The 25,471-nt window shown below is 46.8% G+C and overlaps 1 protein-coding gene across 1 annotated transcript in view; it reads right to left on the bottom strand.

The window, feature by feature from the left end:
* Positions 1–2,244: 2,244 nt before the first annotated feature.
* The window catches only part of LOC134949169 (zinc finger protein 614-like), a 58,483-nt gene continuing 35,256 nt past the window's right edge, over positions 2,245–25,471 (bottom strand). The window contains exons 5-8 of the mRNA XM_063937591.1: positions 22,717–22,806; positions 20,733–20,840; positions 19,516–19,608; positions 2,245–5,559 (exon numbers count right to left, since the gene is read on the bottom strand). Of these exons, the coding sequence (XP_063793661.1) occupies positions 4,691–5,559; positions 19,516–19,608; positions 20,733–20,840; positions 22,717–22,806 (1,160 nt within the window). The 3' untranslated portion in view covers positions 2,245–4,690. The remainder of the gene's footprint in view (positions 5,560–19,515; positions 19,609–20,732; positions 20,841–22,716; positions 22,807–25,471) is intronic.

Below are 25,471 nucleotides of genomic sequence, written 5' to 3'. Positions count from 1 at the left end.
CAACGACGCACCTGCGCTATGTGGCCGCAGCGCATGCGCAGTTCTGACCCGTTCGCACCACTGTGATGAACCGCAGCGTGCGAACGGGTCGGAATGACCCCCAATGTCAGTAGTTTCAAAGCCCAATAATACAAAATGATAATTATTAGTAAATAATTATGGCAATAAATGGGAGTTGCAGACACGGCAAGTAATAACAAAAGTATTTATTGAACATAATTACAAGAACTTACACACATTTAAACATATTACAGATATAGGACAAATTAGCCCAAAAAATTTGGTATTTAGTGTTTTCCAGATAATTTTTTTATAGCACCCAACATATTACACAGCTTGTACTATAAATAATGTCCATTCATTTATATCAATCCCTACCCCATTTTAGTGCCTAAAATCTAGATTTCCTACCACAGGAAACACACACTATAGCCAAGTCAGCCAAAGAATGGTTTTCCCATAACTCTATCATTTGGATCACCATGCATGCCGTTATCAAATGAACCCCGTCTTTCCCCACCCAACTTCTGAATCTCCCTATCTAGCACTCTTCGCATTGGTTATAGAAGACACATGGGGCCGAATGTAACGAAGTCCAAGTTGGTCGGAGGTGCAGATTCCCGGCCAAACTCGGAGGGTTTTTTAAAGCGGTAGTCATTTACAAGTCATGGGTTTGCCTTTTACATGATTGCCGCATTGAAAAAAAAGTCCAAGTTCGGCTGGGAACCCGCACTTTCAGCCAACTTGGACTTGGTTACATCCGGCCCCTGGGGGCTGATATCACGTTGTATGTAAGGGTTGTGCATGCGTAACCGGTGGTCAGACCACTGGTCTGCATACCTCCCCCGGTATCCCAGCAGTGGGCACAACCCACTTGTGGGCATGCTGCGCTCACCACACTGCAGGCTCGGTGTTCTATTCCCACTCTATGGGTAGACACCCACGAGTGGGAATAGTCCCTGCTAGTCGGCATGCCGACTGTCAGGATTCTCAGGGGTTGGGATGTAGTGGAATGTGTTGTGACCGGCGGTCTCCTAACTACATCCCGTATGTAAGACTACTTTTTTGGCACTGCACAGCCACGTGTATGTAGTTTTGGCCACATTTTGCACTAATAACTCTTTATGCTTAAGTGGGACAGGGAAGACAGGGAGCATGCAAGTGCGTGTTTGCACATACTGTATGTGACCTTTGCCAGACTTCTATGTGCCTGTCAGGAGGCGTATAATGTGTGGGTGCTCAAGCACTGGTGCAAAGTACATACAGATAGTGATGGCGATCGGCAGCCACTGCTGAATTGCTGCCACCGATACATTTACTAATATTAGTGTGGCTGCTGCAATCTATTCACATTATGTAACGGATACATGCAATCGGTCCATAGCATAAACGCAGATTCCCAGTTTTATTTTATTTTTAAAGGGAAGGCATTGGATATCTATATCTAATGAACTTAATTAGCATTTTTATTTTCCATCAATATTTTACCTAGTTAATGCGACTTTAATGTTAATTAATAGCACTGCCTGGACACAAGGCCCGATTCAGAGGTGGACACAGATGCTTTTGCAAATTTGTACACAGTGGCTGTGTGAAAGTATCCAAATGTCGCAGCTGCCGGGATATGTACTGAGACGCCCAGTCGAGGCATTGCAGATCTACTGCTTGTGCAGTAAGACGCAACCACCAGACACCCATCGGTGACGCAGTCGCAGGCATTTACACGCCCCCAAAACGGCTGCACCATGCCTGCTATATTGTGTACAATTGAGTACTGCAACTCACATCTGCTGCCAAAAACCAATTGCATATACACTTTTCTCTAGATTTAAAACTGACCCATAAACTACTGTTTACTTCTGGCATAAACATGGTGCATATACATATCAGTGATCAGTGTGACATTATTCCAGAGCAGCAGCAGCTTACTTTTAATGTTTAATGGAACTTTCTCGATAATTGGTTTCCAGTGATGAATCCCTTACCTGTACCTTGCTGACTGTTCTAAAAACACTCAAAGTGCGTACACACTGGCCGATATTTCGGATGTTCGTTTGAACAACTGATATATCGTGGGTCCGTCGGCCGGTGTGTACCAATGATATGTCTGTAAACATCGTAGTTCATAGACATATCGTGTAAGCCAGGCATGTCCAAACTGCAGCCCTCCGGCTGTTGAGAAACTACACATCCCAGCATGCCCTGACACAGCTTTAGCATTCTCTGACAGCAAAACTGTGTCAGGGCATGCTGGGATATGTAGTTTCACAACAGCTGGAGGGCCGCAGTTTGGACATGCCTGGCGTAAGCCCTGCAGCACACATGATGACCAATATATCTACAGGTATATCTATATCTACAGGTATATTGGTGCATCGTTCTGTGTGTACGGGCGGTCAGCCGACCTCCCGTAAACTTCCTGCACAAGCCGGCAGTGATTGACGGCTCAAATGGGCGGGTGCATGTAAATGCCTGTTCAGTTTGTGGCGTCAGTCACAACGGATCGGGCAGTGTGTATGCACAACATACTGCCCGATCCACCTATAGATATATATGCAGATCCATTAATCTGCAGATACGTCTACCAGTGTGTACCCACCTTAACTGACTGCCTTGTGTTGTCTTTCCTGAATACTTCTATGTGGTTTGGGCTGGCAATCTGGGGCTTTTCATTAAAAATAAGCCAGAAATTATGCCAACAGACAACAATACTTATTTGTATAGGGCAATACTACTGCCTAATGTTTCCCACATAATCATTACCAAATCTGATTTATACCTCTTTCAGATATAAACCCCTGCTTTAACCCAGTGCAGACCCTGGTCACAGAACACCGCTTGAACCCGGAGTTTCAGTATTTACCCACGTTCACATCTGATTAATGGATCCAGGTTATTCCCTGGTTGTAACACTTCACACCGGACCTGGGTCTTCCAGTGACCCGGGTCTTCCTCCTTGAAGTGGATGCTTGGAGATAATGTTATCTCCAAGTGCTAATGTGGCCGCAACTCTTTTTAGCCATGACCCAGGTCATCAAGACCTGGGTAATACCTTTCACAGCTGGAACAGTGACCCAGGTTGCATGTCCCGGAAATAACCAAGGGTCACGGACCTAGGACTGTCAACCCAGGTCTGACCCTTTCAGACATAAGCAGGACTTGGGTAGACTCATCGTGCTCTGGCAAATTCCCAGGTTTTTGCTTATGTTTGAAAGGGGTATTAGTCTTCAGAAGAGTCCAGCTGAGCTAACTTTGTTCTGGAAGAAGTTGAAAAGCTGCAATCAGACACAACTTGACTAGAGGCAGCCATTGTATGGGTTCTACCATACCCTTGAAAAAAAAGCCTGTCAATTAAGTGAAATCTCTAAGGTATTTTATGCAGACAAGATATGTACTTTCAGACTCTTAAGTGGTATATTTACTAAACAGCATTTTTTCAAAGTTGACGATTTAGTTTTTGTTTGTAGAATTTAAAACAGCAATACTATTAAGCGTTTTAATAGATTTCTATTGAATTAGCAGCCAGACCTAAGATCCACCTAATCAGTCAAACAATAGATAATTGTCACAAATACAAATCATTGGCTTTCAATGAGCTTATGGTCTGCTTCTGAGTCGGATGCATTGCCATTTTCTATGTTGCACTGTTTTGCATCCAGATTCCGTGCGCACAGAGTTGCAGTTGCAATTGAGAGTCACGGTCTCAGAAACTTCTTGAAAATGTATTGGGCGCTCCTGAGCAGTGGCTGGGACATGGCTGAGTGGACACAAAAAGATAGTCCAGGTTATGTTCGTGTTATGGCAAAGTTGCAGGGGTGTCACTAAAGTGGTTGCACAACCATTCACACATAGAATCTGCACCTAGCATGGGGCAGGTGCAAGTTTCAATGGTGTGACCGATGGTTGCGTCTACTAAACTCCCAGCATGATTGCAGCATCTAAAGGTGCTCAAAGTGTGTGTCTCAGCCTTGTACATTCAGACGCTGTACACCAAGGAAGGGTTTGTCGACTCTTTTGCATAAAGTCGCAGAAGTGTGACAGGCAAAAGATGCAGCCACTTGCGCTGCTTTATGAGACTCCGAATCATCCCCTTAGTGTCTGTGGTAGTGAAATTCCAAGCTCCCCCAGGGTAGAAACTGATCTAGATGAACAAACATTCTCTGTAGAGCTGTATAATATGTTAACACTATATAAATATGAGTAATACTAAAACTTAGATGCGCAAAGTACTATTCTGTGTTGCATGGCTCTAGGATTAGTTCAGCACTGCCATTGGGTATTGTCGTAGGCATACTTCAGATAGAACCCAGACATGTAGGACTTACAAGTCACCAATTTACAAACCTAACTAGCATACATGTGAAGAACCTCTCCAGAATTTGGTGCTCTGACTGATGCTTTACAGCACATGAAATAAAGCACTGATTACTACATCTGAGTTTCCTTCAACAACATTTGATAAATACAAACTCTTAAGGGACAATGCAGTGCCAAACTCTTCCTTGAACTTACTTGACAAGCCATCTGTCCATTTTGTGATTTTTAAGATGAACCTGTCAAAAACATACAGTGAAGGCTGGCAATAACTGGGCTGAATCAGTGTTCAGTTGAGACATCATTAGTTGCACAGCATGGCAGCCTCCACTGTGCTATGTGACCGGTCAGCTTAAAGCATTTCTATTGGGTCATATTATTTAGTCTTTGATGCCAGATGCGTTCTCTGATGTGTAGTCAGACTATATTTTGAATTGAAATGTTTGCCACACTCCCGGCAGTCATATGGCTTGCGTTCTACGTGAGTGTTCTGGTGCTTGCGGAGGTTGGACTTGTCCGTGAAGCCTTTCCCGCACTGTGGGCAGACGTGGGGCCGCTCCCCTGAGTGTATCCTCTGATGAATGATCAGGTATGATTTGTAAGCAAAGTTCTTCCCACACAGGTTGCAGGTATGTGGCTTCTCTCCAGTGTGCGTTCTTTGGTGCATTGCAATTTGGGACTTGTACGTAAAGTGTTTCCCACACTCGTCGCATCGGTGAGGCTTCTCGCTGAGGTGTGTCCTCCTGTGGATAGTTAGATGAGACTTGGTAGCATAGCGCTTTCCGCAATCATCACAGGCATATGGTTTTTCACCTGTGTGAGTTCTCTGGTGCCTGATAAGGTTGGATTTGTAATCAAAGTGTTTCCCACACTGATTACAGTGATGCGACTTATCCTCTACTTGGGTTTTTTGGTCATCGGCACGAGAAGATAATTTACTAACTCTTTTAGGCCACTTTCTAACATTTGTCATCTTCTGCTGCTTGTTTCCCTCTGGCTTATCATGGTCAATAATGTCAACGCCCTCGCTGAGAAGGAGAGTGCTTTGTTCACATTCTTCAGAAGCAGATGTATATGTGAGATTGCCTATCTCATAGAAGGGTGGTTTGTCAGGTGAGCTTTCACCTTGGAGCCTATGAAAAAAACTGATCTCATGCTCCGCTGACTCGTGTGGTGAGCAGGTCACATTATAAGGGTCTTTTAAAATACTTCCATCTACGGATCCATCAGGTGGAACAGGATGCACTGGAAACAAAAGAGATCACAATAAAAGAGGCAAAACACAAACAAACAATGAGTTAAAAATAAAGTGAGAAAGTACAATCCACATCTAGATGTTACTGTGTAACTTAGGGGGTGATGTATCAAGTGGTGCAAAGAGAGGAAAAGTGGACCAGGCGAGAAAAATAAGAATTTACTTACCGATAATTCTATTTCTCGGAGTCCGTAGTGGATGCTGGGGTTCCTGAAAGGACCATGGGGAATAGCGGCTCCGCAGGAGACAGGGCACAAAAGTAAAGCTTTCCGATCAGGTGGTGTGCACTGGCTCCTCCCCCTATGACCCTCCTCCAAGCCAGTTAGGTACTGTGCCCGGACGAGCGTACACAATAAGGGAGGAATTTTGAATCCCGGGTAAGACTCATACCAGCCACACCAATCACACCGTACAACTTGTGATCTAAACCCAGTTAACAGTATGATAACAGCGGAGCCTCTGAAAAGATGGCTCACAACAATAATAACCCGATTTTTGTAACTATGTACAAGTATTGCAGATAATCCGCACTTGGGATGGGCGCCCAGCATCCACTACGGACTCCGAGAAATAGAATTATCGGTAAGTAAATTCTTATTTTCTCTATCGTCCTAGTGGATGCTGGGGTTCCTGAAAGGACCATGGGGATTATACCAAAGCTCCCAAACGGGCGGGAGAGTGCGGATGACTCTGCAGCACCGAATGAGAGAACTCCAGGTCCTCCTTAGCCAGGGTATCAAATTTGTAGGATTTTACAAACGTGTTTGCCCCTGACTAAATAACCGCTCGGCAAAGTTGTAAAGCCGAGACCCCTCGGGCAGCCGCCCAAGATGAGCCCACCTTCCTTGTGGAATGGGCATTTACATATTTTGGCTGTGGCAGGCCTGCCACAGAATGTGCAAGCTGAATTGTATTACACATCCAACTAGCAATAGTCTGCTTAAAAGCAAGAGCACCCAGTTTGTTGGGTGCATACAGGATAACAGCAAGTCAGTTTTCCTGACTCCAGCCGTCCTGGAACCTATATTTTCAGGGCCCTGACAACATCTAGCAACTTGGAGTCCTCCAAGTCCCTAGTAGGTGCAAGGCACCACAATAAGCTGGTTCAGGTGAAACACTGACACCACCTTAGGGAGAGAACTGGGGACGAGTCCGCAGCTCTGCCCTGTCCGAATGGACAAACAAATATGGGCTTTTTTGAGAAAAAAACCACCAATTTGACACTCGCCTGGTCCAGGCCAGGGCCAAGAACATGGTCACTTTTCATGTGAGATGCTTCAAATCCACAGATTTGACTGGTTTTAAACCAATGTGATTTGAAGAATCCCAGAACTACGTTGAGATCCCACAGTGCCACTGGAGGCACAAAAGAGGGTTGTATATGCAATACTCCCTTGACAAAGTTCTGGACTTCAGGAACTGAAGCCAATTCTTTCTGGAAGAAAATTGACAGGGCCGAAATTTGAACCTTAATGGACCCCAATTTGAGGCCCATAGACACTCCTGTTTGCAGGAAATGCAGGAATCGACCGAGTTGAAATTTCTTTGTGGGGCCTTCCTGGCCTCACACCACGCAACATATTTTCGCCACATGTGGTGATAATGTTGTGCGGTCACCTCCTTTCTGGCTTTGACCAGGGTAGGAATGACCTCTTCCGGAATGCCTTTTTCCCTTAGGATCCAGCGTTCCACCGCCATGCCAACAAACGCAGCTGCGGTAAGTCTTGGAACAGACATGGTACTTGCTGAAGCAAGTCCCTTCTTAGCGGCAGAGGCCATAAGACCTCTGTAAACATCTCTTGAAGTTCCGGGTACCAAGTCCTTCTTGGCCAATCCGGAGCCATGAGTATAGTTCTTACTCCTCTACGTCTTATAATTCTCAGCACCTTAGGTATGAGAAGCAGAGGAGGGAACACATACACCGACTGGTACACCCACGGTGTTACCAGAACGTCCACAGCTATTGCCTGAGGGTCTCTTGACCTGGCGCAATACCTGTCCCGTTTTTTGTTCAGACGGGACGCCATCATGTCCACCTTTGGTATTTCCCAACGGTTTACAATCATGTGGAAAAAACTTCCCGATGAAGTTTCCACTCTCCCGGGTGGAGGTCGTGCCTGCTGAGGAAGTCTGCTTCCCAGTTTCCATTCCCGGGATGAAACACTGCTGACAGTGCTATCACATGATTTTCCGCCCAGCGAAAAGTCCTTGCAGTTTTTGCCATTGCCCTCCTGCTTCTTGTGTCGCCCTGTCTGTTTACGTGGGCGACTGCCGTGATGTTTTTCCCACTGGATCAATACCGGCTGACCTTGAAGCAGAGGTCTTGCTAAGCTTAGAGCATTATAAATTTACCCTTAGCTCCAGTATATTTATGTGGAGAAAAGTCTCCAGACTTGATCACACTCCCTGGAAATTTTTTTTTTTTTCTTTGTGTGACTGCTCCCCAGCCTCTCGGGCTGGGCTCCGTGGTCACCAGCATCCAATCCTGAATGCCGAATCTGCGGCCCTCTAGAAGATGAGCACTCTATAACCACCACAGGAGAGACACCCTTGTCCTTGGATATAGGGTTATCCGCTGATGCATCTGAAGATGCGATCCGGACCATTTGTCCAGCAGATCCCACTGAAAAGTTCTTGCGTGAAATCTGCCGAATGGAATTGCTTCGTAGGAAGCCACCATTTTCTACCAGGACCCTTGTGCAATGATGCACTGTTTTTAGGAGGTTCCTGACTAGCTCGGATAACTCCCTGGCTTTCTCTTTCGGGAGAAACACCTTTTTCTGGACTGTGTCCAGAATCATCCCTAGGCACAGCAGACGTGTCGTCGGGATCAGCTGCGATTTTGGAATATTTAGAATCCACCCGTGCTGTTGTAGCAGTATCCGAGATAGTGCTACTCCTACCTCCAACTGTTCCCTGGACTATGCCCTTATCAGGAGATCGTCCAAGTAAGGGATAATTAAGACGCCTTTTCTTCGAAGAAGAATCATCATTTCGGCCATTACCTTAGTAAAGACCCGGGGTGCCGTGGACAATCCAAACGGCAGCGTCTGAAACTGATAGTGACAGTTCTGCACCACGAACCTGAGGTACCCTTAGTGAGAAGGGCAAATTTGGGACATAGAGGTAAGCATCCCTGATGTCCCGGGACACTATATAGTCCCCTTCTTCCTGTTCGTTATCACTGCTCTGAGTGACTCCATCTTGATTTGAACCTTTGTAAGTGTTCAAAAATTTTTTAGATTTAGAATAAGTCTCACCTAGCCTTCTGGCTTCAGTACCACAATATAGTGTGGAATAATACCCCTTTTCTTGTAGTAGGAGGGGTAATTTAATTATCACCTGCTGGGAATACAGCTTGTGAATTTTTTTCCCATACTGCCTCCTTGTCGGAGGGAGACCTTGGTAAAGCAGACTTCAGGAGCCTGCGAAGGGGAAACGTCTCGACATTCCAATCTGTACCCCTGGGATACTACTTGTAGGATCCAGGGGTCCTGTACGGTCTCAGCGCCATGCTGAGAACTTGTCAGAAGCGGTGGAACGCTTCTGTTCCTGGGAATGGGCTGCCTGCTGCAGTCTTCTTCCCTTTCCTCTATCCCTGGGCAGATATGATCTTATAGGGACGAAAGGACTGAGGCTGAAAAGACGGTGTCTTTTTCTGCAGAGATGTGACTTAGGGTAAAAACGGTGGATTTTCCAGCAGTTGCCGTGGCCACCAGGTCCGATGGACCGACCCCAAATAACTCCTCTTCCTTTATACGGCAATACACCTTTGTGCCGTTTGGAATCTGCATCACCTGACCACTGTCGTGTCCATAACATCTTCTGGCAGTTATGGACATCGCATTTACTCTTGATGCCAGAGTGCAAATATCCCTCTGTGCATCTCGCATATATAGAAATGCATCCTTTAAATGCTCTATAGTCAATAAAATACTGTCCCTGTCAAGGGTATCAATATTTTTAGTCAGGGAATCCGACCAAGCCACCCCAGCTCTGCACATCCAGGCTGAGGCGATCGCTGGTCGCAGTATAACACCAGTATGTGTGTATATACTTTTTATGATATTTTCCAGCCTCCTGTCAGCTGGTCCTTGAGGACGGCCCTATCTATAGACGGTACCGCCACTTGTTTTGATAAGCGTGTGAGCGCCTTATCCACCCTAAGGGGTGTTTCCCAACGCGCCCTAACTTCTGGCGGGAAAGGGTATACCGCCCATAATTTTCTATCGGGGGGAACCCACGCATCATCACACACTTTATTTAATTTATCTGATTCAGGAAAAACTATGGTAGTTTTTTCACATCCCACATAATACCCTCTTTTGTGGTACTTGTAGTATCAGAAATATGTAACACCTCCTTCATTGCCTTTAACGTGTGGCCCTAATAAGGAATACGTTTGTTTATTCACCGTCGACACTGGATTCAGTGTCCCTGTCTGTGTCTGTGTCGACCGACTAAAGTAAACGGGCGTTTTAAAACCCCTGACGGTGTTTTTGAGACGTCTGGACCGGTACTAATTGTTTGTCGGCCGTCTCATGTCGTCAACCGACCTTGCAGCGTGTTGACATTATCACGTAATTCCCTAAATAAGCCATCCATTCCGGTGTCGACTCCCTAGAGAGTGACATCACCATTACAGGCAATTGCTCCGCCTCCTCACCAACATCGTCCTCCTACATGTCGACACACACGTACCGACACACAGCACACACACAGGGAATGCTCTGATAGAGGACAGGACCCACTAGCCCTTTGGAGAGACAGAGGGAGAGTTTGCCAGCACACACCAAAAACGCTATAATTATATAGGGACAACCTTATATAAGTGTTTTCCCTTATAGCATCTTTTTTATATATTTCTAACGCCAAATTAGTGCCCCCCCTCTCTGTTTTAACCCTGTTTCTGTAGTGCAGTGCAGGGGAGAGCCTGGGAGCCTTCCCTCCAGCCTTTCTGTGAGGGAAAATGGCGCTGTGTGCTGAGGAGATAGGCCCCGCCCCTTTTTCGGCGGCCTCGTCTCCCGCTCTTAACGGATTCTGGCAGGGGTTAAATATCTCCATATAGCCTCCGGAGGCTATATGTGAGGTATTTTTAGCCAAAATAGGTTTTCATTTGCCTCCCAGGGCGCCCCCCTCCCAGCGCCCTGCACCCTCAGTGACTGCCGTGTGAAGTGTGCTGAGAGGAAAATGGCGCACAGCTGCAGTGCTGTGCGCTACCTTTAGAAGACTGAGGAGTCTTCTGCCGCCGATTCTGGACCTCTTCTTATTTCAGCATCTGGAAGGGGGCCGGCGGCAAGGCTCCGGTGACCATCCAGGCTGTACCTGTGATCGTCCCTCTGGAGCTGATGTCCAGTAGCCAAGAAGCCAATCCATCCTGCACGCAGGTGAGTTCACTTCTTCTCCCCTAAGTCCCTCGTTGCAGTGATCCTGTTGCCAGCAGGACTCACTGTAAAATAAAAAACCTAAGCTAAACTTTTCTAAGCAGCTCTTTAGGAGAGCCACCTAGATTGCACCCTTCTCGGCCGGGCACAAAAATCTAACTGGCTTGGAGGAGGGTCATAGGGGGAGGAGCCAGTGCACACCACCTGATCGGAAAGCTTTACTTTTGTGCCCTGTCTCCTGCGGAGCCGCTATTCCCCATGGTCCTTTCAGGAACCCCAGCATCCACTAGGACGATAGAGAAAATCCCATAGCTTCCAATCAGATTCTTTCTAGCATTTATCAAATACATGAAATGATAGGTAGAATATGATGGGTTGCTACGGGCAATTCTCCACTCTTTAGAAGGTATGATTCATCTCCACCCATCTCCCACTTTATTGATGACAAACTCATGCTGTCACTGTAGACCAATAAGACTGTGACCCACTTGACTGGTTCCACCATAATCTACACACAAAACTTGAAGTGCTCATATGCTAATCTCCTGCTGTTCCCATAAAACAACATAATAAAGTTTTGGCAGGTTGTGTGAAAAGCACAAGGCAGTCACATCCAAGAAATGATTTGCTACACTAAAACATGAAATTACATGGATGACTTGATTTCTCCCAAAGGACAAGATCAATCACACTTAATACCTGTACTTGCAATCCTTCTAGAATAACATGTCATAACCCTTTTACACCTATGTCCCAGGTCTGACCCGAGATTTGGAACATGGTTCCAAACAGGTTCAGGCCAGAGACAAAACCCTTTCACACTATGGCACCGGCCCCGATTATCCCCGGGTCGGCGCTGTTCAAACTGCACACAGGTGCAGTGTCGGCGTTTGGAGATGACATTATTACCTTGCGCCTGTAATGAGGCTTTCCCGATGATGTGGACAGATCCTGAGTCAGATAACCCGGGTTACCTGTTCACACTGCCACCTAACCCTTCCCAGGACCTACCATGCAAGCTACCCAGGTTGGATTCCCTGTTAATGAACCCGGGTTAACCCTTTTACGCCGAGATGCCATCTGGGTTAACCCAGCAATAATCTGGGCCAAAAGCTCGGTGTAAACACTAATTCACTTGCTATTTTAATAAGTTGTGCTGTCTATTATAGGCAATAACTATAGGCAAACTAGCCTCATAATACAGAAAAGGTATTTCTGGGTAATACTTGGAAACACCTTCAGTTACCGTGACACCCACTGGGTTTTAAGAACATGGCATAAGTCAGCAGTAACACAAAATGTCCTACAGACACAATGACACCGTGTCAAAAAGACATGGACATTTGTATAAACTGGTGCAATTAAAAATAAGATTTTAAACCTACCGGTAAATCTATTTCTCCTAGTCCGTAGAGGATGCTGGGGACTCCGTAAGGACCATGGGGTAGAGACGGGCTCCGCAGGAGATAGGGCACCTAAAAAGAACTTTGACTATGGGTGTGCACTGGCTCCTCCCTCTATGCCCCTCCTCCAGACCTCAGTTAGAGAACTGTGCCCAGCGGAGATGGACAATACAAGGCAGGATTTAGCAATCCAAGGGCACGATTCATACCTGCCCACACCAATCATACCATGTAACCTGGAACATACATAACCAGTTAACAGTATGAACAAAAACGACAGTAACCGTCCAAGACCGATGTCAACTGTAATATAACCCTTATGTAAGCAACAACTATGTACAAGTCTTGCAGAGTTTCCGCACTGGGACGGGCGCCCAGCATCCTCTACGGACTAGGAGAAATAGATTTACCGGTAGGTTTAAAATCTTATTTTCTCTTACGTCCTAGAGGATGCTGGGGACTCCGTAAGGACCATGGGGTTTATACCAAAGCATCCAATCGGGCAGGAGAGTGCGTATGACTCTGCTGCACCGACTGAGCAAACGCTAGGTCCTCATCAGCCAGGATATCAAACTTGTAGAATTTAGCAAAAGTGTTTGACCCCGACCAAGCTGCCCAAGAAGAGCCCACCTTCCTAGTGGAATGGGCCTTAACCGAATTTGGTACCAGCAATCCAGCCGTAGAGTGAGCCTGCTGAATCGTATTACAGATCCAGCGAGCAATAGTCTGCTTCGAAGCAGGTGCGCCAATCTTATTGGCAGCATACAGGACAAACAGAGCCTGTTTTCATAATTCTAGCCGTCCTGGCTACATAAATCTTTAATGCCCTGACTACGTCCAGGGATCTGGAATCCTCCAGGTCACTTGTAGCCACAGGCACCACAATAGGTTGATTCACATGGAATGAAGAAACCACCTTAGGCAAAAATTGCGGACGAGTCCTCAATTCAGCTCGATCCACATGAAAAATCAAGTAGGGGCTTTTGTATGACAAAGCCGCCAATTCTGATACTCGCCTTGCTGATGCCAAGGCCAACAACATGACCACCTTCCAAGTAAGAAATTTCAACTAAACCTTGTTAAGCGGTTCAAACCAGTGTGATTTTAGGAACTGCAACACCACGTTGAGGTCCCACGGTGCCACTGGAGGCACAAGAGGAGGCTGGATGTATAGCACTCCCTTTACAAACGTCTGGACTTCTGGAAGAGAAGCCAATTCCTTCTGAAAGAAAATCGAGAGGGCCGAAATCTGTACCTTAACAGAGCCTAATTTCAGGCCCATATCCACTCCTGTCTGTAGGAAGTGGAGAAGACGACCCAGATGAAAATCTTCCGTAGGTACATTCTTGGTCTCACACCAAGACACATACTTTCGCCAGATACAGTGATAATGTTTTACCGTCACCTCCTTCCTAGCCTTTATTAAGGTAGGGATGACCTCTTCCGGAATCCCCTTTTCCGCTAGGATTCGGCGTTCAACCGCCATGCCGTCAAATGTAACCGCGGTAAGTCTTGCAATACACAAGGCCCCTGCTGCAACAGGTCTTCCCTCAGAGGAAGAGGCCAGGGATCTCCTGTGAGCATCTCTTGTAGATCCGAGTACCAGGCCCTTCGAGGCCAGTCTGGGACGAGTATCATCTGTACTCTTCTTCGTCTTATGATCCTCAACACTTTTGTGATGAGAGGAAGATGAGGAAACACGTAGACCGATTTGAACACCAACGGTGTTACCAGAGCGTCTACTGCTACTGCCTGAGGGTCCCGAGACCTGGCGCAATACCTCCAAAGTTTTTTGTTGAGGCGTGACGCCATCATGTCTATTGAGTTCCCCAAAGACGTGTTACGTCTGCAAAGACTTCTTGATGAAGACCCCACTCTCCTGGATGGAAATCGTGTCTGCTGAGGAAGTCTGCTTCCCAGTTGTCCACTCCCGGAATGAAGACAGCTGACAGAGCGCTTACGTGATTTTCCGCCCAGCGAAGAATCTTGGTGGCTTCCGCCATCGCGACTCTGCTTCTTGTCCCGCCTTGGCGGTTCACATGCGCCACTGCTGTGACATTGTCTGATTGAATCAGAAATGCCCCTGAGTTCCAACACATTAATGTGTAGACTGGACTCCTGGTCTGACCAAAGACCCTGAAATTTTTTTCCCTGTGTGACCGCTCCCCATCCTCGGAGGCTCGCGTCCGTGGTAACCAGGATCCAATCCTGAATTCCGAACCTGCGACCCTCCAGGAGGTGAGCACTTTGCAACCACCACAGGAGGGACACTCTGGTCCCTGGGGACAGAGTTATTTTCCGATGTAAGTGCAGATGAGACCCAGACCACTTGTCCAGAAGGTCCCATTGAAAAGTTCTTCCATGGAACCTTCCAAAGGGAATGGCCTCGTAGGCCGCCACCATTTTCCCCAGAACTCGAGTGCATTGGTGAACTGACACCCTTTTCGGTTTTAGCAGGTCCATGTTCTGGATGTCTTGGGCTTTCTCTACTGGGAGGAAGACCTTCATTTGTTCCGTATCCAGTATCATACCTAGGAACGGTAATCGAGTTGTCGGAATCAACTGTGACTTCGGTAGATTTAGAATCCAACCATGTTGCTGGAGCACTCTTAGAGAGAGCGCCACACTGCTCAGCAATTTCTCCCTTGATCTCGCCTTTATCAGGAGATCGTCCAAGTATGGGATAATTGTGACTCCATGCTTGCGCAGAACCACCATCATTTCCGCCATTATCTTGGTGAAAATCCTTGGGGCCGTGGAAAGTCCAAACGGCAACGTCTGAAATTGGTAATGACAATCCTGTACAGCGAATCTCAGGTATTCCTGATGGGGGGCATATATGGGGACATGAAGGTACGCATCCTTTATGTCCAGAGACACCATAAACTCCCCCTCCTCCATGTTGGCTATTATCGCTCTGAGAGATTCCATTTTGAATTTGAATCTTTTTATGTACAGGTTTAGGGATTTCAGATTCAAAATAGGTCTGACCGAACCGGGACCACAAATAGCGTTGAATAGTAACCTCTTCCCTGCTGGTGCAGGGGAACCTTGATTATCACTTGCTGTATACACAGCGTTTGAATTGCAGCTAACACTACATCCCTTTCCGATGTGGCAGCTGGTAGGGCCGATTTGAAAAATCGGCTTGGGGGCACCTCCTCGAATTCCAATTTGTAACCCTGGGAAACTATTTCCAACACCCAGGAATTCAGGTCCGAACTGACCCAGGCCTGACTGAAAAGTCGAAGACGTGCCCCCACCGGTGCGGACTCCCTCAGGGGAGCCCCAGCGTCATGCTGTGGTTTTTGGAGCAGCCGGGGAGGACTTTTGTTCCTGGGCACCTGCTGAAGCAGGTGCTCTCTTGCCTCTGCCCTTTCCTCTGGCGAGTAAAGAGGATCCCCGACCTCTTTTGGACTTGTGCGACCGAAAGGACTGCATCTGATAGGGTGTTACTTACTTTTGCTGTTGGGGAATATATGGTAAAACATTTGATTTACCTGCTGTAGCTGTGGAAACCAGGTCCGTCAGCCCATTCCCAAACAATACATCACCCTTATAGGGTAGTACTTCCATATGTTTCTTGGAATCCGCATCACCCGTCCATTGGCGAGTCCATAAGGATCTTCTCGCCGAGACAGACATGGCATTGGCCCTAGAAGCTAGCAATCCAATGTCCCTTTGAGCATCCCTCATAAATAAGACTGCGTCTTTAATATGAGCTAGCGTTAGGAATATAGTATCCTTATCCATATTATCAAATTGATCTGTCAGCTCATCTGTCCAAGCTGCAACTGCGCCACACACCGATGCCGACGCAATTGTCGGTCTTAGCACAGCAACCGTATGAGAATAAATACACTTTAAGGTAGTTTCTTGCCTGCGATCTGCAGGGTCCTTAAGGGCCACTGTGTCAGGAGATGGTAGCGCCACTTTCTTTGACAAGCGCGTCAGGGCCTTGTCCACAGTGGGGGCTGATTCCCAAATCTCCCTGTCCTGTTTAGGGAAAGGGTATGCCATATAAATTCTTTTGGGGATCTGCGTTCTCTTATCCGGAGTCTCCCAAGCTTTTCCAAAGAATTCATTTAATTCATGATATGTGGGAAAGTTAATAATCTGTTTCTTTTCCTTAAACATGTGTACCCTTGTGTCGGGGACCGAGGGTTCATCCACAATATGCAACACATCCCTTATTGCCTGGACTCAGAATCCGTGTCGGTAGTAGTGTCTTGTGTTAAGGGACGCTTTTGAGACCCCGACGGGCCCTGTGAGTCGGTCCAATCTGAGGATTGACCCCCTGATGTTCCCCCTAAATCAGCCTTATCAAGCCTTTTATGTAAAGATGCCACACTTGCATTCAACATATGCCACATGTCCATCCAATCTGGAGTCGGCACAGCCGACGGGGACACACCACTCATTTGCTCCACCTCCTCCTTGGAGAAGCTTTCCGCCTCAGACATGTCGACACACACGTACCGACACCCCACACACACAGGGATTAACCTATAAGGGGACAAAACCCCAACCAGGTCCTAAGGAGAGACAGAGAAGGAGTATGCCAGCACACACCAGCGCTTAAAAACACTGGAAAAGTATGTCCAGATAGCGCTTTTTATATATATTATTCCAATTCTCACTCACTGCGTCGCCAATGTGCCCCATTCTCTTTTTTCCAGCCTGTGTAGTTCAGCAGGGGAGAGATCAGGGAGCCAGCGTTTTCCTCATGCAGCCTCTGTGGAGAAAATGGCGCTGGTTAGTGCTGAGGATCAAGCCCCGCTCACCTGACAGCGGGCTTCGGTCCCAGTGATTTTTCAATAAAATGGCGGGGATCGTGGATTTACTGCCTCCGCAGTCTAATCCAACTATATTTGTGCCCAAATGTGAGGTTTATTGCTGCCCAGGGCGCCCCCCCCTGCGCCCTGCACCCTTCAGTGCTGCTCTGTGTGTGTGTGACTGGGAGCAATGGTGCGGAAGATCTGATGTCTTCTGCCGCCTAAGATGTCTTCTGCCTTCTTTATCCGGCTTCTATCTTCGGCATCTGTGAGGAGGACAGCGGCGCGTTTCCGGGACGAACCCCAGGTGAGACCTGTGTTCCGACTCCCTCTGGAGCTAATGGTGTCCAGTAGCCTTAGAAGCAGTGCCCAACTCGACAAGCCAGCTCTGCTTCTCTCTCCTCGGTCCCACGATGCAGGGAGCCTGTTGCCAGCAGGACTCCCTGAAAATAAAAAACCTAACAAAATTCTTTTTCCTCAGAAAACTCTGGAGAGCTCTCTGCAGTGCACCCATTCTCCTCTGGGCACAAGATCTAACTGAGGTCTGGAGGAGGGGCATAGAGGGAGGAGCCAGTGCACACCCATAGTCAAAGTTCTTTTTAGGTGCCCTATCTCCTGCGGAGTCCGTCTATACCCCATGGTCCTTACGGAGTCCCCAGCATCCTCTTTGGACGTAAGAGAAAAGTGCAAAAAACATAGTTGGGAGAAACAATATATTTAAAGGGCAACTGGCTACTACATGCATCCCAGAGGTGCCCATATTAAGAGCCAAACCAATATTGGAGAGAAGGCAGATCATCAAATAACAAGAAACCTACACACAGACTGGTTCAAGCTATCACTGCAACATGCATTGCATACTTCTCAACTTTGTAGTTGTAGTTTGCAGAATCTGAATAAGCTAGCAGAAAGGCGACGTGGTCACACACCATAGGGGCTTCTACTCTCTATGCTGAGCAGCAATGAACGAAACACAGCACCCATCTGAGGTTCCAGTGCATGGGGGGGCAGGAGCAGTGATTATACTTGTTAGGATCACCACATGGTGTGTTACTGGCAGTCTAACTACGATTAGGGAAGAGAGGAATGGAGCAGAAAAGCTGTAGGCACACAACAACTTGTACAGTACACACGGAACTTCCTGTTCCTATAGAATAACACAACAATCACATGCTAGACTTGTTCTTTCACAGCAATATGACTGGCATACAAGAAACATGCGTAAGGCTTGCTATCCCCTAACAGCACCATATGCACGGTATCCGTTACCCACATAGCTAATCACACCCATACAGGTGACATTCATCTACAAATTAAGAGGGAGTGAGTAGCTATTACTGGAAAGAAGGATGGCAGACTCTGAATGTAATTTACATAACACTGCTGAAAGATACAAAGTGCCTGATTCTGAGCAACTGCTAGCATTCGGAATTCTGATGTGACTATCCGCCCATATTCTGAGTTGTATGGGACAGCGCTGCCCCATACCGTCCAGCAGTAAGAGCGGCTGACATCACGGCATAGACCTCATGCTTGGTACAGAATAAACGACTGACAATGGTGTGCATTCTGCATATGCACAACTAAGACAAGGTAGCAATACTGACTACACAGCCATGCCAAGCTTGTCTTGCATGCGAATGCCCCGTTACCACCCAATAATGCCCTTTCAACCATCAGTAAGAAGCAACTGAGATGCGTGCCACTCAGAATCGCTCTAAGGGCCTAATTCAGACCTGGTCGCTGCAGCGGCAGCGTACGCAGGCTAAAGGCCACTGCTCGAGCGTACACAGTGAGACGCAACGGCACTTATGTGATTGCCTCTACCTGACTGACAGGCAAAGGCGGTCGCGGGGAGGTCGGGGGCATGTCAGCGGTGTTAGGACAGCATTGCTGTGGCATTGGGGGGGGGGGCACGGTCCAGACAACGGAGGCGTGTCCGGACCGTTGCTGGGGCGGGTTGCGGCAGCTGTGTGTCGTCACACGCAGCTGCTGTGGCCAAAAACATGGCGGGTAGCCGTATGCCTTCGCAGCTAGGCTGCATAGGCAGAGAGCTACTCGGCAGGTGTGAAAGCATCGCCGCATGCTGGGTGTCCCCACACATGTCAAAGAGTTTGATCGTAGATCTGCGTTTTTTTTTCACACATCTACGATCAGGTCTGAATTAGGCCCTAAGTTGCATATGTCGGCTACGATGCATCCAGTCTTGTGTGCATCTCAGAATCAGGTCCAAAGTTATACTAAACCAATAACCAATCATCAATTTTCTTATATGGACTACATCAATAACAGTGAATTGATGATTGCTTGCTGTCTATGGTTTTAGTGCATCTTCAAATTGTACATTATGTTGTTAGACAGCCACATACATGTCATGTGCTTACCTGTCCAGGTATCACCATGAAGTTCCTGCTCACAACGCCTCGCAAACACCTCTGCTTGCCCATCATCAGATACATGGTTAGGGTAATATTCACCTATATAAAATATTAACTTCAAATTTGAAAACTGTACATTTATTTTATTTGCATACACAGTTTTAAAGACTATGGGGTAAATTTACTAAGGTGGGAGATTTTTACAACTGGTGATGTTGCCTATAGCAACCAATCAGATTATATCTACGATCTGCTAGAAGCAGCTTGATAAATGGTAAGTAGAATCTGATTGGTTGCCACGGGCAACATCACCAGTTCTAAAAATGCTCTGTTTCTAGGGAAGAGACGGAGCGTTGCGGGTCCGGAGCGACGCGAATGGTGGGGGCGGTGCGAACGTGTCGGGAACGTCACACGCAGCCGCCGCAATGGGTTCTTAAGCTGTTTCGGCAGGAGGCATCAAGATTTTTTACGATGAAGCAGAAATCGCGAGGCGATCGCAATTTCTGCTTCATCAAGGAGGGGAGGCGCCGTTCAGCATGTTGGGCGGCCTTGCCCAGCGATGGGCGGCCTCCAGTATGCAATCCAAAGGATAGCAAATTCTGCTGATTAGCAGAATTTACTATCCTTTCTGAATTAGCCCCTTAATCTCTCTCTCTAATAACTGCACATAGGCCGCATTCAGCTCCAGTCGCAGAAGTGGCTGACTGCATGCACAGGACCCATTCTGCGAATGTGCAGAACGGGTCCTGCGATCGCATCTGAGATATACGACTGCCTCTGCCTGACTAACAGGCAGAGACGTTCACGGGGCGGAGGCAGCCGGTGTTGGGGACATTAGGGAAGTGTCGCTCCCATTTTACGGATGTGGCGAGGCCAAGGACTGCGCCGCTGTTGCCGTTTCCTTAGGGTCACTAGCCTCCCTGCGACTGCAAGTCTGAGTAAGTCAATCGCAAATCCAGGAAGGTGGTCGTATGCGACTCCTCCTGCATTTGCATTGCCAAGGATCATAATACAAAACTGATAAGAGCAGCTTTGCAATTGCGATCCCACCTGATTAAGGCCAATAAACCCGAACCGTCCAGATATTTGTAAGACAGTCCCAAGTCCAGCATGCGACAAAGCTGATAGCTGCATGGCTTTAAAAGGAAATGTGTATTGTCTGGGCACATCAGGGGAATGGCTGATTTTTCCCAAATGCAGAGCCACATGTTACCACCACTTACCGGAATAGGTGTCTGAATCAATTTCTACTTGTAGAATGTCATTTTCATTTGTCTCCCAATGTACTTTCTCACTATGTGATGCAGTGCGCAGGTTGTCCATAAAAATGTCTGGTGTAGTAAATAATAAATATGTTACAAAATGAATTCTAGAGTCCTATTCAGACTGAGTACTACTGCCACCTACTGTCTCAAGTTAGTATTGGATTACATTTATTTATTTGATAGTTGAGAAATATATATGAGTAAACAAGATGGGGAAATTCTTTATAATCTCTCTGGTGGATGAAGAAACATCGTGCCCCAGTTACCTCCATGTGATGTCTTGCAACTGACGTGCAATCCAACCTTGGGATTGGAATTCCTGCACAGATTCAGACATGTTGCCCCTTATTTATCAAAGCTTAGTAAATGCAAAGGAGACGGCTTCTTTCTTTACTCTTCAGTATTGCAACTCCTTTGTGTCCTGAAAAAAGGTGGCTGAAGTCTATCTGAAATCTCGGCTTTGGATGGGGTATATATAAAGTTGATAATGGGAGCTATATTCCTGGGGGATGTAGTTACATTTCCGTCAGTCGGGATCCCAGCGGTCAGGATACCGACGCCGGAATCCCAACCACTGACAATGCCGCCAGCCGGAATCCCGGCTAACAGGGGCTATTCCCACTCGTGGGTGTTCACAACACCCATAGAGTGGGATTAGTTTTGCAAACAATTTAATGATACTATAATGGATTTTGCTGAAGAACATTTCTCTAAAATTCCCTTGAGGAGTCTGCATTACTTTAACTGTGGTGGTCATTCCGAGTTGATCGCTAGCTGCATTCGTTCGCTGTGCAGCGATGAGGCAAAAAAACGGCACTTCTGCGCATGCGGCGCAATGCGCACGTGTGATGTACTATTACAACGAACTATGTTTTTTCACACAGGGTCTAGCGAAGCATTTCAGTCACATTGCTGACCGCAGAGTGATTAACATGAAGTGGGCGTTTCTGGGTGGCAACTGGCCATTTTCAGGGAGTGATCGAAAAAACGCAGGCGTGCCAGGAAAAACGCAGGCCTGGCTGGGAGAACGCAGGGCGTGTTTGTGAAGTAAAAACAGGAACTAAACAGACTGAAGTAATCGCAAGCGCTGAGTAGGTTTTGAGCTACTCTGAAACTGCACAAAAAAACTTTGTAGCCGCTCTGCGATCCTTTCGTTCGCACTTCTGCTAAGCTAAAATACACTCCCAGTGGGAGGCAGCATAGCGTTTGCATGGCTGCTAAAAACTGCTAGCGAGCGATCAACTCGGAATGACCCCCTATGTGCTTAGTAATCTAGGCTCAGCAGGCTGAGAATGTGCAAAATACTGAGCCTGACTTACCCCAGTACTCCCATATATCATATACAAATGAATGCTTTAAATTTGTTAGAACAAACAAGTGCAATACACAATCATATTTCCTTCAGAGCAGGTCATATTTACTTTCTGCAAATATCTAGAACACATAATTGATCTTTCAAAAATTAAAACCCTACTTCCAGTGTTAATTTGTCTTAGTCGCTTTTTTTTTTGGTTTGTTTTAGTCAAGATTTAGCCAGTGAATCTCAGTTTTAATTTTAGTCTAATTTATTCATTTTAGTCCTACAATAGAACTGTCGTCAACGATTAACTAAGTTGAAATTTTCGTCGACAATATAAATGTTAGTTCCTGGCTACTGTCTGGTGAACAGAGACGAACTGTCAGCATTAATTTCTCAGAACACATAATACAAGGTGTGTCAGTTACTATTCTCAGTCTTTTACTACCTGGGGAATAGACTGTGATTACTGGCTGTAAGTACTGTGCTAAAATGTCTGATTTGTGAGAATGACGTTAAGACCTCTCACCCTGAGAGAGGGAAATCATTTTGTTTGGTTAGAAGGCTATCTAAACTAATTGTTTATAAAAGTTCTCACACCACTCCTGTCATAGTTAATAAAGTTAACAGATGAATGTCACTGACCTGCACAGATGTCTATCTCTTGACTGCCGTTCTGTTTTCCATCCATTTCTTCCTCAACAAGTGATACTGTGTCAAACATATTATGGCCATCTGTTAAGGCGAAGAAAAAGAATATTCAGAAATAAATTCCAGAGAATATAGAGGGACGTTTCTATAATTATAAAAATCATTTTTTGTTACATTTTTTTTATTTATTGATAATTAAGTAATGGAATACTGGTTAATGAACAGTAAATTCTATCATAGGAAAAGGGTATAAAAGCAAAGGACTTAAAGGAGTACTAAACTCAAAAACTGAAATGTTCTTATAGGCACCCCAAAAGGAACATACACTGCCCACTGTTAAATCGAGTGTCCACTGGGGTGGCCAATCCCGGGCTATTTTTTCAATCCCGGGTATCGGCTTTTTTCCTATGTGTCTACCCCCCCCCCCCCCCCCTCCGCCTCGCACCAACCCTCCCCACCAGCCCCGCTCCGCACACATAACTCCCCATACTATGGGGGCGGGCAGGTGGGGCACTTCCTTCGGGCGCGGTGGTGGACGGCTTACTGCGTAGCCTGACCTCTGACTTCACGTCACACTGCGCAGGGGGAGCCGGGAGGAGGGAGCAGGGCAGCATCTGAGCCTCCTGAGGACGTTCAACGCTGCCCAGCATTAAAACACAAAGGGCCGTCTGATCCCGTAATCCCTGGGATTGGAGCTTCCAATCCCGGGATTGAATCCCGGCCGATTTTTGGCCTTAGTCCCGGAATCTTGCTGATCCCGTTCCCGGGATTGGCCACCCTAGTGTCCACGATCTGTTAAAAATTTTTAGATTTAGTGACAGGGTTATATTCGCATCACTTATGGGTATATTCAGTGACCTGTCGGAAAGGATCCGACAGGTCAGTATTCAGTGCCGAGGCCAAACCCGACAGGTTTGGCCCATTCCTGACACTGACTTTTTTTATAGTCAGATTGACATTGTCGGAAACGGGGCTAAAACCTGTCGGGCTTGGCCGCGCTTCCGACAACACGCGCGGCTCGGCGGCTGAAGCTGCCGATCCGCGTGTATTCCGACAGGTTTCCGACAAGTTGGGTTTCCCGACTTTTTGGAAAAAATGGGGCCCTAATGAATAGGTCGGAACCCCTTCTGACCGAAAACTGTCGGAAGCTGCCATCTTTCCAACAAGACGGCAGCTTCCGACACTTATTGAATACAGCCCTATGTGAATAAGATATACAGTATGCACCTGGCATACAGAGTTTATATAAATATAAATGAAGGATAATAATAATAATCATAGAAAGTCATCACACCTTGTCAAAATCCTTACCTTTTGTCACATTACACTCTGGAAAATACATAAAATCTATTTTTTTCAGCTTTATTTATACAGTTCACCTTATATTGATGAATTACCTGTGTAATTCATGAGCGTCCCAGTTTAAAGGGATAATATAGTCAGCCTATATTACTCAACTAACAAAAAAGGCAACAGCTCTAAAAATTAAAGTTAAGGGGAGTGAAGCCGGGCTGTCTGATCACTGTGGCCAGCAATGATCAGGACAAATTGGAGGCAGAGCCGTGGGGGCACATGGACATGGAGGTCCCTCCGAGATTGGAGGCTGCTGGAGGCAGCTGCCCAGTGGGTGTCTCTGACTGGTCACATCATATCAGGGAAAGCCCAGTCTGGCTGCAACAATACTAAGCAAGTGGTTGAGAAGAGGCTTCCTTCTTGCCACCCTGCATACAGGCCAGCTTTTTGTAAAGCTTGTGAGATGGTTGTCGAGCATGGCCGGATCCAAGTAGGAGTGACAGGGGCTGTTGTCCAGGGGCCCCCACACATCTGGGGCCCCCACACTCTCCCCGAGTAGCAAATGCCGCTGGCACTGAAATCAGGGCACAGCATGATTCTGCTGTGTCTCCGATTTCCCCAGGACATGGCCGCGGTCAGCGCCGCCCGCCGAGGTGCTGCTGCAGCCTGCAGTCAGACTCTCGCAGGATTTCATACTCACTGCTGCAGCCACTGGGATTTGCGTGACGTCCCGGAGCTGAGAGTGAGGCAGCGTCATTTTACTCTCAGCTCCTTCCTCAGCAGCGCCGACAGTGTGTGTGACTGTCTGGGACTGGAGCTCTGTGTTGTGTGGCGACGGATCCCCCTACTGCTACCCCATGTGCTGCAGCGCTTAGGTGCCTGGGGCTGGACCTGAGGGGTACTAATGTTTTTATTGTTTTACTTTTTGTCACTCTCACATTATTAATGTAATTATCCATGAATCCGCACTCCAAGCTCCATCAGTTCACCACAAGGCGGTGCTCCACACAGGCTGATTTGACCCGTAATATAATAAACCAGAACAGTAGGCACTCACCGAAAGTAGCAGGTTTTAAATTTTAATTAGTTACTCACAAATACATTCCCCAGATGGTCTGTCAACGAAACATGACCTTTGTCAAGACATCACAAGATAGCACTGGGATAAGAAGCAAGTGTGCACCTATCGGATATGTTGGTGCCATACTCCATCCACTTCTTAAAAATGCTTTGAACAGTATTCAGAGGAAAAGTAAAAGCTTTTCACATGAATTCATGAATATGTAAATACAGCTAGAAAAAGTTTGATATCATTAATTTTATTTTCAAGGGTGTGACGGAAGGGAAGTATTTTGACAGGGTGTGATGTTTTTCTATAGGCTCTGTACATCATATACGCTTACAGTACTGTATGTCCCACTTGCATCAACAGAGGTGGTATAAGAGAAGAGAGGAC

Source organism: Pseudophryne corroboree, chromosome 8, assembly GCF_028390025.1.
Source record: "Pseudophryne corroboree isolate aPseCor3 chromosome 8, aPseCor3.hap2, whole genome shotgun sequence".
Taxonomy (NCBI): Eukaryota; Metazoa; Chordata; class Amphibia; order Anura; family Myobatrachidae; genus Pseudophryne; species Pseudophryne corroboree.
This window is presented reverse-complemented; position numbering and strand designations above follow the sequence as displayed.